The 16,149-nt window shown below is 44.4% G+C and overlaps 1 protein-coding gene and 1 pseudogene across 1 annotated transcript; one reads left to right on the top strand and one right to left on the bottom strand.

Moving 5' to 3' along the window:
- The first annotated feature begins 1,057 nt into the window (after window positions 1-1,057).
- Window positions 1,058-3,185, top strand: LOC130481799 (zinc finger protein 845-like). The gene has a single exon (XM_056854583.1). The coding sequence runs from the start codon at window positions 1,239-1,241 to the stop codon at window positions 3,183-3,185; it is 1,947 nt and encodes a 648-aa protein (XP_056710561.1). The 5' UTR covers window positions 1,058-1,238.
- An 8,059-nt stretch (window positions 3,186-11,244) lies between these two features.
- Window positions 11,245-11,591, bottom strand: LOC130493409 (60S ribosomal protein L36-like; annotated as a pseudogene).
- Window positions 11,592-16,149: the final 4,558 nt, after the last annotated feature.

Below are 16,149 nucleotides of genomic sequence, written 5' to 3'. Positions count from 1 at the left end.
AAAAATATTTTCTGGTAGGGTATGAGCTTTCGTGAGCCACAGCTCACTTCTTCAGATACAGCTAGAATGTGAATCCATCGGTCTTTAAGTAGAGGAACAGTATGTAAATGTGAATAGCAGGCTTGATGGGATTAGGTGTGATATGCAGAAGAGTCTGTGATGTCCAGGGGAGAGATGGGTGTGGAGAAATCAGCATTGGTAATGGGCCATGAATGCAAGGTCTTTATTCAGCCCAGGTAAATGCATTGACTTTAGTTTGAATATCAACTGTAATTCAGCTGTTTCTCTTTCCAATCTCCCTTTAAAATTCCTTTGTAAGAGAACTGCTACTCTTAAATCTGCAACAGAATGTCCTGGAAGGTTGAAATGTTCACCAACTGGTTTTTGAATATTGTGGTTTCTTGCATTCATGGCTCATGACCAATGCTGATTTCTCCACACCCATCTCTCCCCTGGACATCACAGACTCTTCTGCATATCACACCTAATCCCATCAAGCCTGCTATTCACATTTACATACTGTTCCTCTACTTAAAGACCGATGGATTCACATTCTAGCTGTATCTGAAGAAGTGAGCTGTGGCTCACGAAAGCTCATACCCTACCAGAAAATATTTTTGTTAGTCTTTAAGGTGCTACTGGACTCTTGCCCTTTTTGACTACTGCAAACAGACTAACACGGCTACCCACTGTGCAGTAAATGTACATGTAACACCAAACCTTAATACATAACACCAACATATGAAACTGCCATGGAATGTTTTTTTAACCAGTGACATTCCAAAGATTCAAACTGAGATGGGTCTTTTCCCAGTCATACTGTTTTTAATATTACAAAATGAGAGATTTTAGGTCTCCAAATCCAATGCGCTGTATATTGCACTGCATTTTATGTCACTGAATATCAATGAAAAAAGTTATTGAAAACATGGCAGGAACTGTATCGCCACATTGTTTTTTAATTCTGTTAAGCATACCAAGTGTTTATTATGATTTTTTAGCTGATGGTGGCTTAATATAGTTTCTCCCATTATCCTACAGGATGGGAGACCAAGAGAACAAAAGAGCAGAAAAGGAAAACTGAAGCAAAGGAGAAAGGAAGGAAAGAATCCAGCATTTTTAAAGGTGTCAAGTTCATTCCAATCCAAGAAGAAAATCACAAAGACAAGAAAAAGATTAATACCCCCCACTGGGCAAAAAGCTTAAGTGGCACATCAAAGGACAAAACAGAACAGAGAATGCAAAATGAGGAGAAACAGTGGAAGTGGTCAGAGTATAGGATGGGTATCAACAAAATCCTTATTTTCCATACAAAATTGCAGTCGGAGAAGACATTTCACAGATGCTCAGAGTGTGGAAAAAGTTTTAGAAAGAGGGGTAACCTTATTGTACATCAGAGACTGCACACTGGAGAAAAACCATATACATGCTCTGAATGTGGAAAGAGTTTCACTCGCCATTCAGGCCTTGCTTCCCATGAAAGAATTCACACAGGGGAGAAACCATATAAATGCTCTGAATGTGGAAAGAGTTTCAGTCACTTTTCAAGCCTTGCTTATCATGAAAGAATCCACACAGGGGAGAAGCCGTATACATGCTCTGAGTGTGGAAAGAGCTTCACAATCTTCTCATCCCTTACTTCCCATCAAAGAATCCACACAGGAGATAAACCATATCAGTGCTCTGAGTGTGGGAAGAGTTTCAGTCATCATTCAAGCTTTACTTCCCATCAAAGAATTCATACAAGAGAAAACCCATATAAGTGCTTAGAATGTGGAAAAAGCTTCAACCACAGTGCAAGCTTTATTTACCATCAAAGGATCCACACAGCAGAGAAATTATATAAATGCCCAGAGTATGAAAAGAGCTTCAGAAACCACTTAAGCGTTATTTTTCACACATTCCACATTGGGGAGAAACCATATAAGTGTACCAAGTGCAGAAACAGTTTCAGTCGTCCTTCAAGCCTTGCTTACCATCAAAGAATCCACACAGGGGAGAAACCATATAAATGCACCAAGTGTGGAAAGAGTTTCAGTCACTTTTCAAGCTTTGCTTACCATGAAAGAATCCATACAGGGGAGAAACCATATATTTGCCCAGAGTGCGGAAAGAGCTTCACAGTCTGCTCATCTCTTGCTTCCCATCAAAGAATACACACAGGGAAAAAACCATATAAATGCACTGAGTGTGGAAACAGTTTCACTCACCCCTCAAGCCTTGCTTCTCATCAAAGAATTCACACAGGGGAGAAACCATATAAATGCTCTGAATGTGGAAAGAGCTTCACTTACAGCTCGGGCCTTTCTTCTCATCAAAGAATCCATACAGGGGAGAAACCATATAAATGTTCAGAATGTGGAAAGAGTTTCAGTCACTGCTCCGGCCTTGCTTCTCATCAAAGAATTCACACAGGGGAGAAACCATATAAATGTTCTGAGTGTGGAAAGGGCTTCACTTATAGCTCAGGTCTTTCATCTCATCAAAGAATCCATACAGGGGAGAAACCATACAAATGTTCAGAATGTGGAAAGAGCTTTAGTCACTGCTCAGGCCTTGCTTATCATCAAATGATCCATACAGGGGTGAAACCATATAAATGCTCTGAGTGTGGAAAGAGCTTTGGCCATAGGGGAAATCTTACTTCCCATCAAAAGATCCATACAGGAGTGAAACCATACACATGTTCTGAGTGTGGAAAGAGTTTTGGTCACCGCTCAGGCCTTTCATCTCATCAGAGAATCCATACAGGGGAGAAACCATACCACTGCTCAGAATGTGGAAAGAACTTCAGTCACAGTTCAGGCCTTGCGTATCATAAAATACTTCATACACAAGAGAAATTATATAAGTGCTCAGAATGTGGAAAGGGTTTCAGTCACAGCTCCGGCCTTGCTTCCCATCAAAGAATCCATACAGGAGAGAAACCCTATAAATGCTCAGAGTGTGGAAGGAGCTTCAGACAGAGCTCAAGACTCACTTCCCATCAAAGAATCCACACAGGGGAGAAACCATATCAGTGCTCAGACTGTGGAAAGAGTTTCAGTCATGATTCAGGCCTTGCTTCCCATCAAAGAGCTCACACAGGGGAGAAACCATTTACATGCTCTGAGTGTGGAAAGAGATTCAGTCATCGTTCAGGCCTTGTTTACCATCACAGAAGCCACACGAGACAAACAATATAAATGTTCCCCCCTTGCCTTTTCCAAAACTTGGAACAGCCTTGATGAGCCACTATTTTCTGTGATGGGGAAACATGTATATATAGCCATCTCTGGGGAATTTTGGGTCAGGGAGTGCCTAAATTGGAATCCTGTATAGAATTCCTAACTGGAGGTGGAAGATTTATCTCTTTTATCCTTGTTAGGATATTGTAACTTGGAAAAGCATGAAGATTGTGGGTCAGACCTTGTTGTCATGAAACACTTGCAGAGATAAGATATTAGTTGTAGGGCTCTGGTTGTGGTCTGAGGGGAGGGGCCATGGCTGAGTGATTCAGAGCATCTGCTTTGCATGTAGAAGGTCCTAGGTTCAATTCCAATAGCATCTCCAGTTAAAAGGGCCAGGCAGTAGGTCATGTGAAAGACCTTTACCTGAGACACTGGAGAGCTGCTGCTAGTCTGAGTAGACAATTCTGACCTTGATGGACTGAGGGTGTAATAGCAGCTGGAAGGGTCCCATTGACCTCCAAATGCATCTTGGAGATTCTCCAGTCTTTGATTGACTTTTGAAGTGAAATGTCTAGGCCCATTGACCTTCTTCCTCCTAATTATCCTCTTGGGCTGTAAGCAGTCCTGGGAACAAATAAATAATACCTTCCTGCCAACACTGCATCTGCAAGATATGTAGTGGAGTTATTCTAGGTTGTTAAAAATATTGTCCAGCCTTATAACGAGGAAGCCACTGAGTGACTTGTTTTTCAAGTCACTTGAAAGAATTTGTTTGAATTCCATCCAGTGTTATGTTGCTGAGTTCTTTACTTCAGTTTCCTGGAGCTGCCATTAGTTTCAATTTTACAAATAAATAAAATTGCTCAGGTGTATCTGAATTAATAATGTTTGATAATACTAGACATTTGGACAGATTTATGTCACTAAGTGCCATCTTGTTCCATGCTTTTGCTAGTTAAATGTAGCTATGGAACACTACCTGAGCTAGTTTTGTTGTAAATGCCACCTTGTTGGGAGGCACTGTTGTCAAATGTACTAACATAAATAGTCATTCAACTTTCCCAAACAAAATAACCTGTATATCCTACCATCCTCAACAACTAGGGCTGATATCAAATCTAACATTCTTGGGCAAGGTGATTAAGAAGAATGTGGCTGGATCTTACCAGCTTTTCTGCTGTCAAAAGTGTACCAGAAATCATAGGAACCTCATAGACCAAATTCATACAGGACAGGAGTTGCCTTGATGAGAGGCCTCTCTTGAGATCCAGCCCAGTTTCAGAGTCCAGTTTCGGGATGGAAACTGCCTTGATTGCCCCAGTGGATGACTTTCTATAAGGAAGAATTGATGTATTGTAACCCTGATCATTCTCCTGGACTTCTCAGTGAATTTCATTGACAGGAGTTCCTCTCAGGTAGAGGACCTGGGTGTACTGCTTTTTAGTGTTTCTTGAAGGAAGGTTCTAGAAGGTGGCCATGAAAGGCATGGCAGCCTCTATAACCTGCAGACCCCTCTCCATTTTGGCCCTCCTGGGATCTAAATACCAGATTTCAGCACTGCAACATGTTTCTCTGCCGCAACATCGGACTCTCGGAGGGGTTCTCTTATGCTTTTCCTTTGGTACACTGCCACTAGGCAGTCAATTTCAGTATTACCCACTGAAAGTAATGGGTCAAAACTCCCCTTCCTGGGGTCTCCAGGAGGATCGCATCTAGCCTCCAGCACTTCAAATCTCTGTCACCCTTCTGGATGTGAGATTCCAGCCATGGTGTGAGCTAGCTATTTCATTGTCTCTGGCCAGGATGGCCATTTGCATTTATAAAGCTTTGATGGTACACTCTAGAGCCATTGGTATGATGGATGATATTTGAGAGCAATTGACTTCCCTCCTTCCTGCCTGAGAGCCAACAGGGTGTAGTGGTTAGGAGTGGTGGGCTCTAATCTGGAGAACCAGGTTTGATTCTCCACTCCTCCACATGAGCAGAAGACTCTAATCTGGTGAACCGGGTTGGTTTCCCCACTCTTACACATGAAACCTGTTGGGTGACCTTGGGCTGGTCACAGTTATCTCCGAACTCTCTCAGCCCCACCTACCTCAAAAGGTATCTGTTGTGGGGAGAGGAAAGGAAAGTGATTGTAAGCCAGTTTGAGACTCCTTAAAAGGTAGAGAAAACCAGGATATAAAAACCAATTCTTCTTCTACTGCTAAATGAGAAAAACTTTTAAAACAAATTGTGGGGCATTTGTAGAGCTCAAGACTCAAAATAAAATATATTTCTCCACAGAAGGCTTCCCTAAAGGGCAACAAGAAGGATGACATACTTACCAGGGGTCTGGGAATGCTTTTCTGATAGATAGTGAGTGATCCTTCCAGAGAGCAGTATTTTCCACTGCTGTATCTGTGGCTCAATGGCAGAGCATCTGCTTTGCATGCAGATGGTGTCAGGCTCAATCACCTCCCTCTTCAGTTGAAAGGATTAAATAGTGGGTCATGTGAAAGACATAAGACCCTAGAGACCCACTGCCAGTTAGAGTAGACAGTACTGACCTTGATGGACCAAACGTCTGATTTGGTATAAGGTTCATGTAGTCATGCATATGTGAGTGAGGAATCCCAACTTCTTTGGGGAAACCTTTTTCTGAGATTTTGGAGTACTTCTCTCTTCTTAAGACATCTGCCATCATTCAAGGGTCTTTGAATATTTGCCCGACATCCTTGAGATTAGAGTATGTGTGCTTGCATGTGCCAGCAGCCAGGCTTGTGGGTAAACATTTTAGCACAGGCAGAACTTTTTAAAGGAAAAGCATTTGATTAGCTAGCATCAGTCCTATAGACAAAACCAGCACATAAAATAATAGCTCAAGTGCCCTGACTTGGATGGCTCAGGCTATCCCAATCTCACCAGATCTCAGAAGCTAAAGAGGGTCAGCCCTATTTAGTACTTGGATGGGAGACCACCAAAGAACACCAGGGTTGTTGTGCAGAGGAAGGCATTGGCAAACTACCTCTGTTCATTGCTAGCCAAAATGCTCGGTTATGAATAATATGGGGAAATTAGCGTTCAATAACCGGCAGTGGGCATAACCTAGGGATCATTAACCAACGTTTACGGGAGTCCAATCCGAGACACAATAGAAATGACGAAGGCAAATGAGCTTTTGTTTAAAGGTTTACTTATTATTAAAATATGTTCACAAGCACACAAATTTTATTTATACAATGTTAATTCCGATCCTAAGAGCAAACAGAGAGGAGTATAGGGAAGGTCGCCAATGTGGCAGGCCCAGATGACGGGTTATACAGTACCTGTCCTGAAGCAGAGGTGTCCTGAGTTCCGTAGGCTAAAACACTGGGGAAAGCGGGGGCAGAATGGACGGGTTCCCGGGGACTCACCTGGCGAGTCGGGAGAGGGGGGGGGGTGAGTGATTGGGCTATGCAAAACCCAACGCACAGAGTGACAGCAAAGAAGCCAAGGGAAGACCTAAGGTAAGGTTTAGACTGTGGGGACCCCAGTTATACTATTCTCCGAGGGGGAGGGTGATTGGATTACCCTCGTGGTTCCCAAGCTAAGACAAAAGGTGACAAAAGGATTAACGATCGGCTACCGGGGTGGGAAGTGGAATAATGTAGTAGGCTATACTGATTCCATTGATTTGCACAACTCCAAGGGATTCAGGCGTCGCTCGTTGATGGGTTTTACTGCTCATACACAAGTTGCACATCGCGATGTCCGGGAATGCATGGCTTTGCATAGCCAGAGGAATGTTGTTTGTTGTCTTAACGTCTCTCAATGATTAGCTAATTAAGTCGATCAACTCAAGGGTGGTGGTGGGGAAAGAGCTGCCGGTGGTTGCGTGCTGACAGCTCCCTGCGAGATAGCTTCCACTGGAACGGGGGCACTGTGAACAGTGAACTTCCTCTGGTTGACTGGAGGGTTGACCTGGCCTCCGCTCCTTGACTGACGGTTCGTGGGATGACAGAGCGCTCTTTTCCAGGCGTGTCTAGGCTTGCTGCTTGCTCTGGAGAGGCGGGGGCAAACATTGACTGGGGTTGCCATGACCAGTCTGGGAAACAAGCAACCCATATCGTAACATCATCTCATGGCTTGAAAACACTACTGGATTGCCTTAAGTTGGCTGTGACTGGATGGCACTTTACCCATACAGTCGATCAGGACATGACTAGAAATCTCGCAGAACATTAGAAATAAACCAAAAAAGGGAATTAACTGGCTACCTGGTCTGCCCATTACCTCAACAGAATGGGTGAAGAGACAGCTGGGACTTAGCAAAGGCTGCTGCCCAACCTTGGCACGGCATCAAACTTTACTGCTGCATGAGTAAGCATTCAAAACTTTCTTAGCCAGTATGAGAGAAGCAAAGAGAAATAGACATCAGTCCTCAATGGAAAGTACCACAGAACAAAGCCAATATAAACATTACATTTTTCAGGGAAGACAACTAGCTTAGTTTGAGCAGGACCAAAAGCCTTCTTCAGCAACTAGGATCCCACTGCTGTTTAAATGTAAGGAGATGAGCAGATTCCCAAGGAAGAGCCAAAAGCATGGGGCTACCACTGTAAAGGCCCAGTGGCCTTTCCACACCACACACTTTGGGCAGTAGGGAATGCATGGCAAGTCCAGAGATATTTATGCCATAGGAGGAGGCTGTATAAATGGTTTGTACATTTCACTGTGCTATTTGAGTCTTGTTTTGGTTTGATTGGGTTGTTTAGTGAAGATCTGTATGGGGGTGGGGAGATCACCTTTGTAATTGAAATAAGAAAAGCATGTATTCTTTTGTTTGAACTTCTGAACACAATTTAGGAGCTGTTGATTACTGTTTTAAATTGACCTGGGTCTTGCTCACCGTCCCATCTCAGAATGTTCATCCTTGGGTCCTAGCTGAAATTGCTAAATTTACTGAGCAAATTCTACAAATCTATGAGAAGAAACAATGGGAGATATTCTTATTGTGCTGGTGGCTATTATGGAAATGCATTATACCAAGATGCTGATTCATTCGGGACTTTTTTCTACTGTGAGAACATGGTTAACTGTGCATTATATGTAATGTATTTTAATAAAACAAAGAATAGAAAGAGGGGCCCTCTCATTGCCCCTCATGTGTGGGGGTGTCTGTGTATCTCAGAAAGGCTGAGATATGTTGACTTAAGACTTAATTTACCACAATGCATGGACCTGTCATATCTGAAAAGGCACTGACACAGCACTAGATGGAAGAAACTGGGGACAAGTTCCTCCCCCCCCCAACCCAGCCTCAAGGAAGATTAAAAAAGCAGCCACAGCTGTCAAGCACAGTCAAGAGTGCTTACCCATGAAAAAAGCCTCTATATCACCCTTCAGGCTAGTTCCCTTAAGCACGGGCCTCCACCTTTTGCCCAACAAAGCTCTCTGTACAGGCATACCTCATGTTATTGGGCTTTGCTTTATTGTACTTTGCAGATTTTGCAGTTTCGAGCAAGTCTGTCAGTGCCATTTTCCCAACAATGTGCTCACTTTGTGTCTCTCTGTCACATTTTGGTAATTCTCGCAATATTTCAAACTTTTTCATTATTATTACAGTACCTTGGTTTTTTTTTTAGACATTAAGCTATTGCATAGTTTATAGACTACAGTATAGTGTAAACATAACTTTTATATGTACTGGGAAACCAAAAAATGTGTGTGACTTGCTTAAGTATGATATTCGCTTTATTGCAGTGGTCTGGAGCCAAAACCCCAATATCTCCAGGCATGCATGTACTGGTGGCGTCATGGAGTAGCATACAGACTTCTCCTCAGCTGAGGAGGCTGAAAACTCAGAGGAGAGAGTGGGGCACTTACCACCATCACTGAGTAAGGCAGTTGGGACACCTCCAGAAACCCCCTTTGAGGTGTAGGAGGAGCACCAAGAAAAAGTCCTGCAGTCAGATTCAGATCTTGAACCACCTAAGCCCCATTGCAGTAATTCCTCTCTTTACTGTGCTTGCTTCACACTCTTTCCAGTCGCCCAGCCCGTCTCCAGCCCACTCTTCCTTTTCCTGACTTGCATCACAACTTCCTTTTTATCTACATCTTTTCATCGATTACATTTTAACCAGCAGAAAATAATTTAAAAAGGAGCAGCACCTCAGTCTTTAATTAAAGGGCGGCTGTCTTGTGAGGAAAATACAACTCCCCCAAATAGGGTTGCCAACCTCCAGGTGGTGGCTGGAGATCTCCTGCTACTAGAACTGATCTCCAGCCAATAGAGATCAGTTCACCTGGAAAAAACGGCTGCTTTGGCAATTGGACTCTATGGCATTGAAGTCCCTCCCCAAACCCCGCCCTCCTTGGGCTCCCCCCCCAAAACCTGCCGGTGGTGAAGAGGGACCTGGCAACCCTACCCCCAAAAGAGGGGCCTGACACTGCTCGGACTAGGCCGAGAGCAGCAGGGCCTCCTCCTTGTGGCCCCTATGCAGATGGGCCCATGCCCAGACCCTAGTCAAAAGCCCTGACTGTGTGTGGGGGGGAGGGTGCTGGTTTCTGGGTCAGAAGTAAGGGCTCCTGTGCATGAAATAGTTCCTGGGCAGCGAATGTTCAACAAGGGAGGATTTTCACAACACCCAAATGAGGATACACAGCACACTGTTCAAATTGCATGCCATACTTCTCAGCTCTGGAGCCATGTTGGGAAGATCTACACCTGTTGAATTTCTTCTGTCAGAGGCACAGAAAGGAGAGAGGTGAAGAGAGAAGGTTGGGCTTGTGAGTCGCACAGGGTCCATCAGGCAGGGATGATTCCTGTCTGACCCCAAATTGTCTGGAAGCTGGAGGGGCTCTCTCTGCTCTTGCCAGCAAAAACACCTTCTTTCCCCCCACCCAAAGAAACATTTTCCTCTCCATCGTGATACCTTAGCATTTCTAACACTTTGAAAGTGCTCAGGAATGGGTGAAGCTGGAATGACAGAAAAAAAAAACAGTAGCCTTTTGCAAACAAAACCATGTTGAGATATAAAAGGAAAAGGGTTCTTAGAGATTAACAGATCCAGTTGATTTATTTAGAACGTTTTTAGTGTTGCCTCTCCAGGAAACCAGAAGTTATAATCAACTTGAAATTTGTGTTAGTTTGTTCCTCAGCTTAAAATAAATCTACATATTAGAAGAGACAAAGCCAGGAAAATTGTGATGTTTCTTCAGGTAATGGGATCTGAAGGTGGGAGACATCTGATGTATAATTTCCGGGGGGCTGACATTTTAAAGGGAGCAGAAACTGCAAAGGAGAAGTCTCTTTTCTCAACCTCCGTTCATGGAGGCATGTTAAGCAAGGCCTTTTCTGATGGCCCTAATGAGGAGGAAGCTATGTGTGGGACAGAACATGTTCTGAGACATGCAGGTCTCTCAGGTGGAAGAATAACACTGGAAGACCATTCTCAGCCTTCTGTTCCTTGTAGAGGAGTAGAAAAAGCCTCTCTGGTAGGAGAAGACTCATGGGAGAAATGGGATCAGGGGGCAACCTTGGGAGGTGGTGGAAAGTGCCTTCAAATTTCAGCGGACTTATGGCAACCCCACAGCATTTTCATTACGACACACTAACAGAGGTGGTTTGCTGTTGCCAGGCTCTGTGTAGCAGCCTTGCAATAAAATTGCCAGGAAAGTTGGCAAAATAAAAGGTGCTGTGAATATTACTACAAAAGTTGATGATAAAATAATACAGGATTAAAGTCTGGCTGATTAAAACACACATTTTGGAGCAGTGGTGCCACAGCAGAGAAGTCCCAGTCTTTTTGGAAGTTGGGGGCATCGAGGGTGGCCTCAGTTAGTGGTCAGGTTCCTATGGGAACACGCAGCCCTTTAAGTATATGTAAAGGGCTCTAAAGATAATAAGCAGCATTTTGAATTGGAAGCAGATCAGCAGCTAGTGCAGGTTGTACTAACTGAAGCTTCTAAAATATCTTCAAAAGCAGTCCTGTGCAAACCACATAGCAGTAATCTAGCCTGGGCAATTAAATACATTAATGAGATCTGGTTGTGAGTAAAGTCTGGTGGATAAAATTCAATGAAAACATTTACTTTGGTGTGTGTGTGTGTGTGTTTAAAATAACATTTATTGGGGCAAAGTGACTCAGTCCTTCTTGGCAGCTGCCTTCCTCATGGCCACCCAAACATTGCTGAGTTCTTCACCCTTTCTCTTGGCCTGGATGTGAGTCCCGACTCTTTTCTTTACGAATTTCAGAGCTCGCTTATCTTTGGAGACTTTCAACAATTCCATTGCTCATCTCTCATAAGGTGCAAAGCTGCACATTTCCTGATCATATCCTGAACAAATTTGGTATGTTTGATCAGGCACCCATGGTATGGGCACTGGCATGGCTTGACCACCTTCTTAGTCACCTTGTGGCCCTTGTTGAGGCCAACAGCCATTGGATAGGGCCCCATGGCTGCCGAAGCTGGACAACGGAAGCCAAGCTGGAAGAGGAAAAGGGGGAGCTGCCTGTGCCAGTGAAAACATTTATTTGATGTGTGACAGAAAATACACATTGCCTATTTGGGATTTTTGGGGAAAGGATTGGAGACTAAACAGCTGGTATCGCAGTGTAAATTCATTATGCCATCTGATTTGGAATGCAATGTAGCACCATCCCTGCATATAAGTGGTGAGGATCTGTCTAGTCCAGCATCCTGTCTCACCATCCAGTGGCCAACCAGTTGCCTGGGAGGGCCAACAAACAGAGCATAGAGGCTGAGGTGTTCCCCTGATGTTGCCTCCTGGCTCTGGTATTCAAAGGTTGACTGCCTCTGAACGTGGAAGTTCCCTTTGGTCACCATGGCTAGTAGCCTCTAAGATACTAAGATATATGAATCTGTCTCAACCCCATTTTAAAGTTATTTACTCCTGTGGCCAACGCTACATCCTCTGGCAGCAAACTCTGGCAGCAAACAATTTTAATTGTTTGTTGTGTATTTCCTTCGGTCCGTCCTGAATCTACTGCCCATCAGCTTCAACGGATGCCCTCTAGTTCTAGTTTTTTGGGAGTGGGAGAAAAAGTTCTCTTTGTCAACTCTTCCAGCCCATGCATAATTTTGGGAAAGGGCAGTCTCGTGTGGGTGGAATCTTTACTCACATAAAAATGAGTCTTTTTATTGATGTGCTCCAATGAAATTTAATGTATATATGTGTACATGCAAGTATTACAAAGTCTTAAAATTCAGTAACCATGTATACTATAAAGCAAGCAAGTTCTACATACTATTCAGTTTTAAAATCCAATACTTATAATATAACAGTTAAAAGTCTGATTTAGTTCAAAAATTCTGATTCACAATATCTAAAAAAGGTAAAGGTAAAGGTCCCCTGTGCAAGCACCGGGTCATCCCGACGTTTTCTAGGCAGACTTTGTTTACGGGGTGGTTTGCCAGTGCCTTCCCCAATCATCTTCCCTTTACCCCCAGCAAGATGGGTACTCATTTTACCGACCTCGGAAAGATGGAAGGCTGAGTCAACCTTGAGCCGGCTACCTGAAACCAACTTCCATCGGGATCGAACTCAGGTCGTGAGCAGAGTTTGGACTGCAGTATTGCAGCTTTACCACTCTGCACCACGGGGCTCTCACGATATCTAGAATAATATATTTAAATCCATACATACCCAATAGCCTCTGAGAGAGGTTTGAGATTCTAGCCCTTCTGTGCCTTTATTTATACTGTTTTACTCACCTTCAATGGGCTTGAACCTTGAGTTCAAGCAGGATACATTTTTACTGCACAAGCTCTGGGGCTTCCCTTCAGACTACTATGTAAGGACTTCCCCTTTCACCAGGCTATTTTGCTAAACTTTAAACAGTCAGTTTTGAGTCTTGTTATCTTTCTATATTTTAATATTACCATCATTCTCATCTCCTGGATAATACGAATAAAATGAACCTATTTATAAGTTTCTACCATCATTTTATCATATTAAAACCCAATATAATGTTACAATACATTAGTCCGCAAAATACACGGTTGTAGGACAAACGTTGTGAAGGTGATGTCCTTTTAGTACAGGAATACAAGCGTAATTCCTGCATGACACTTCAAGAATAGAATGCAAAGTGATAGGGCAAAATTGAAATACAGACACTGTCCCCTTTTCCTTCCTTTTTTCTTTTCCTGTATCCTTATATATGATCTAAAATAAAAATTAAAAAGAAAAGAAAGAAAGACAGAACTAAGAGAGAAAAACAAGACAGAGTATATTGGAAATTAAATATATGTAATTTAATGAAATAGATATAAGATAAGTGTAAGTTAGAAAATGGATTTGACTTTACTGCTCTAATTGTCTATCAATCCCTTTCTCTGAGTAACATTGATATGTTAAGTAATATATTGAAAGCAATCAACAGGAACTCAAGCATTTAAGTATAAAATGAGGATTAGCACAGTCTTGTAGTAAGAGTATACTAGTACAAGTTAAGAATGTAAATAAAATGTAAATAGCATTTATTTCTCCCTCTGGAGTTATTGCTTGTCATATTTGTCCTTGGTCAAGAATGCTCTGGCTTGTATCTTTTTAAATGGGCTGTTATGAGCTGTTAGGGTTTTACATTGAACAATTCTGCACATGTACAACATTAATACAATAGTTTATATGCCCTAATATGTCAAAGCCTGTAACGGATCCAACCTAGTCAATGGTCTTGAGAGGTAGTGTGGGCCCCTGTCCTCCTCAGACTCTGCTGATTTCTGCTTCAAACCCTTCGGGGAGTCCTTCAGGAATAAAGAATGAGAAAATGTGGCACTGCTCTCCCCAACTCCCACTGCCATAGTGAAGGGAAGGGCGAGATTCAGTGGGAGGCTGCACCCTTTCCCAGTGAAATCACCAGCAAGGGAGAGTCAGCCCAACCCTATTCGAATACAATCCTCAGTTTATTTGTGTTTAGACCGGGGGGTCCCCAAACCTTTTGAGCCTGCAAGCACCTTTGAAATTCTGACACAGGGTGGTGGGCGCAACCACAAAATAGATCAACAAGATTTTTTGTGAGCTTTTAAGAGTCCAAGATCCCTTCGTCAAATACCACACCTTTGACTCACGAAAATCTTGTTGGTCTCTAAGGTGCTACTGGACTTGAATCTAGCTGTCGTCTCAAGGGAATTGATTTCTGCTGTCCGGAGATCAGTTGCCATTCCGGGAGATCCAGGCCCCACCTGGATGCTGGCAACACTGACACTTAGGGAAGATCTTCATACTGTCATACATCAGTACAATGATGGCTAGTTGCCAGTGATGGACCTAGGGTTGCCACCAGGTCCCCCCTGGCCACTGGTGGGGGATGGGGGAATAGGGTCGCCAGATCCAGGTTGGGAAACCCTTGGAGAAGTGGGGGTGGATCCTGGGGAGGACAGGGTCCTCAGCGAGGTGCAATGTCATAGAGCCCACCCTCCAAAGCAGCCCTTTCCTCCAGGGTAAACTCCATAGTCTGGAGATGAGCTGTAAATTTCAGGGGGTCCCCAGGTCCCGCTTGGCGGCCGGCATCCCTAGATGGACCTCTCCTCCCAAAGGCGCAAGTGGGGCAAATGTGGCCACGGCGAGCTGGGAAACCTCTTCCAAACCCCTTCCAAAAAGTCTCCTGTCTCCAGCGACAAACTGGCCCGCTGGATGAGAATCCCTCCAAGGGGTTAAAGGGAGCGAGCCGGCTTTCCTAGCCATGCAGCCTGGAAGGAGACCTGGTGAGGTCACTTCCATCCTGTGCCCCCCTCCCCGTGGGAAAGCATCCTTTGTCTTTCCCACGCGTGCAACAATCTTGCCGGCAGAGCAGGTGAGCTGGATGCATGCGGTGCCCGGGAGGGGGATTCCCTGGCAGGGAAGGGGGATTCCCAGGCAGGTGAAGGGCAGCTGCTGGTTCAGAAAAGGAAGCCAGACCCTCGCCACCCCCGCCGCTTCTGCAGCTGAGGAGGGGGCGCCGTTCCTCCGCTCTGCGGAGAAAGGAGACTCTTGCCTTGCAGATGCATTTGCGGAGGGGGTGAAAGAAAGAGGAGGGGGATCTTAACGGGGGGAGGGGGATGGTTTCTGTATTGGTGGAGCTCAGGGAGAGTGTGTGGCTGGAGCAAGGCGGGGGGGTATTTAGGGGCAGGTGTATGAATAGCAGTGGGTTAAAGCAGATAAAGAGCAGCAGGAAGCAGCGAGTGGGTGGAAAGAGAAGCCCAGTTTCCCCCACGGAGGGGAGGTCCAGTGCTGTCCAGTTTATTAATGGATCATCTGCGGTTGTGTGTGCGATAAGCGCCTTCAAGGTTGGGGGCTAGGAAAGCAATGGCCCGGTTTGCAGAGGACCCCCAAATTATTCAGAGCGGCAGGGAGGGAGCTCCAGAGTGCCAAATCAAGTTTGATAGGAGCGTAGTGGGGTGCACAGTGGGAGGGGGGGGGATTGGAAACTCACCACACTGCTTTTAATTTCATTTGAAACATTTTGTGTCCCCGCTCTGGATCTGTGGCTCCTGAGATAGCTGACAGCTCTCCCCTAATGCAGTTACAAGGGAGGGGCTGTGGCTCAGTGGCAGAGCGTCTGCTTGGCACGCAGGAAGGCCCATGTTCAATCCCCAGCATCTCCGGTTAAAAGGACCAGGTAGGAGATGACGAGAAAGACCTCTGCCTAAAACCCTGGAGAGCTTGATTCAGAATAAGGCAGTTTCATATGTTCACACAATTCATGTAAAAACCAAAATCATAAAAGGTTTAAAAGGGGGCTAGAAAAAAATCCATGGAGGAGAAATCCTGATGGTGAAATGGAACCTCAGTGGTCTTCTGTCTGGAGATTGTCACAGTTTGCTCACAAAACCCCTTATTGGCTTTGCAGGACTTAGTAGACCCCCCCACCCCCACCCCCTTTGCCAGTCCTTGCCAGTAAAAATATTCCTTAGAAAAGGAATTCACGGCAAAGGAAAGGAGATTCTTCAACCTTGTTGGAAGCTGATTTGGGATCCAGGGCTGAGATGAAAAAGCAAGACTCCTCGGGAA

The sequence above is a fragment of the Euleptes europaea genome, chromosome 1 (genome assembly GCF_029931775.1).
Source record: "Euleptes europaea isolate rEulEur1 chromosome 1, rEulEur1.hap1, whole genome shotgun sequence".
NCBI lineage: Eukaryota > Metazoa > Chordata > Lepidosauria > Squamata > Sphaerodactylidae > Euleptes > Euleptes europaea.
Note: the sequence above shows the minus strand (reverse complement) of the source record. Positions and strands in the feature narration are given on the sequence as shown.

Excerpts from the sequence above, each read along its gene's own strand:
- LOC130481799 (XM_056854583.1), top strand. The coding sequence starts at position 1,239 with ATGCAAAATGAGGAGAAACAGTGGAAGTGGTCAGAGTATAGGATGGGT.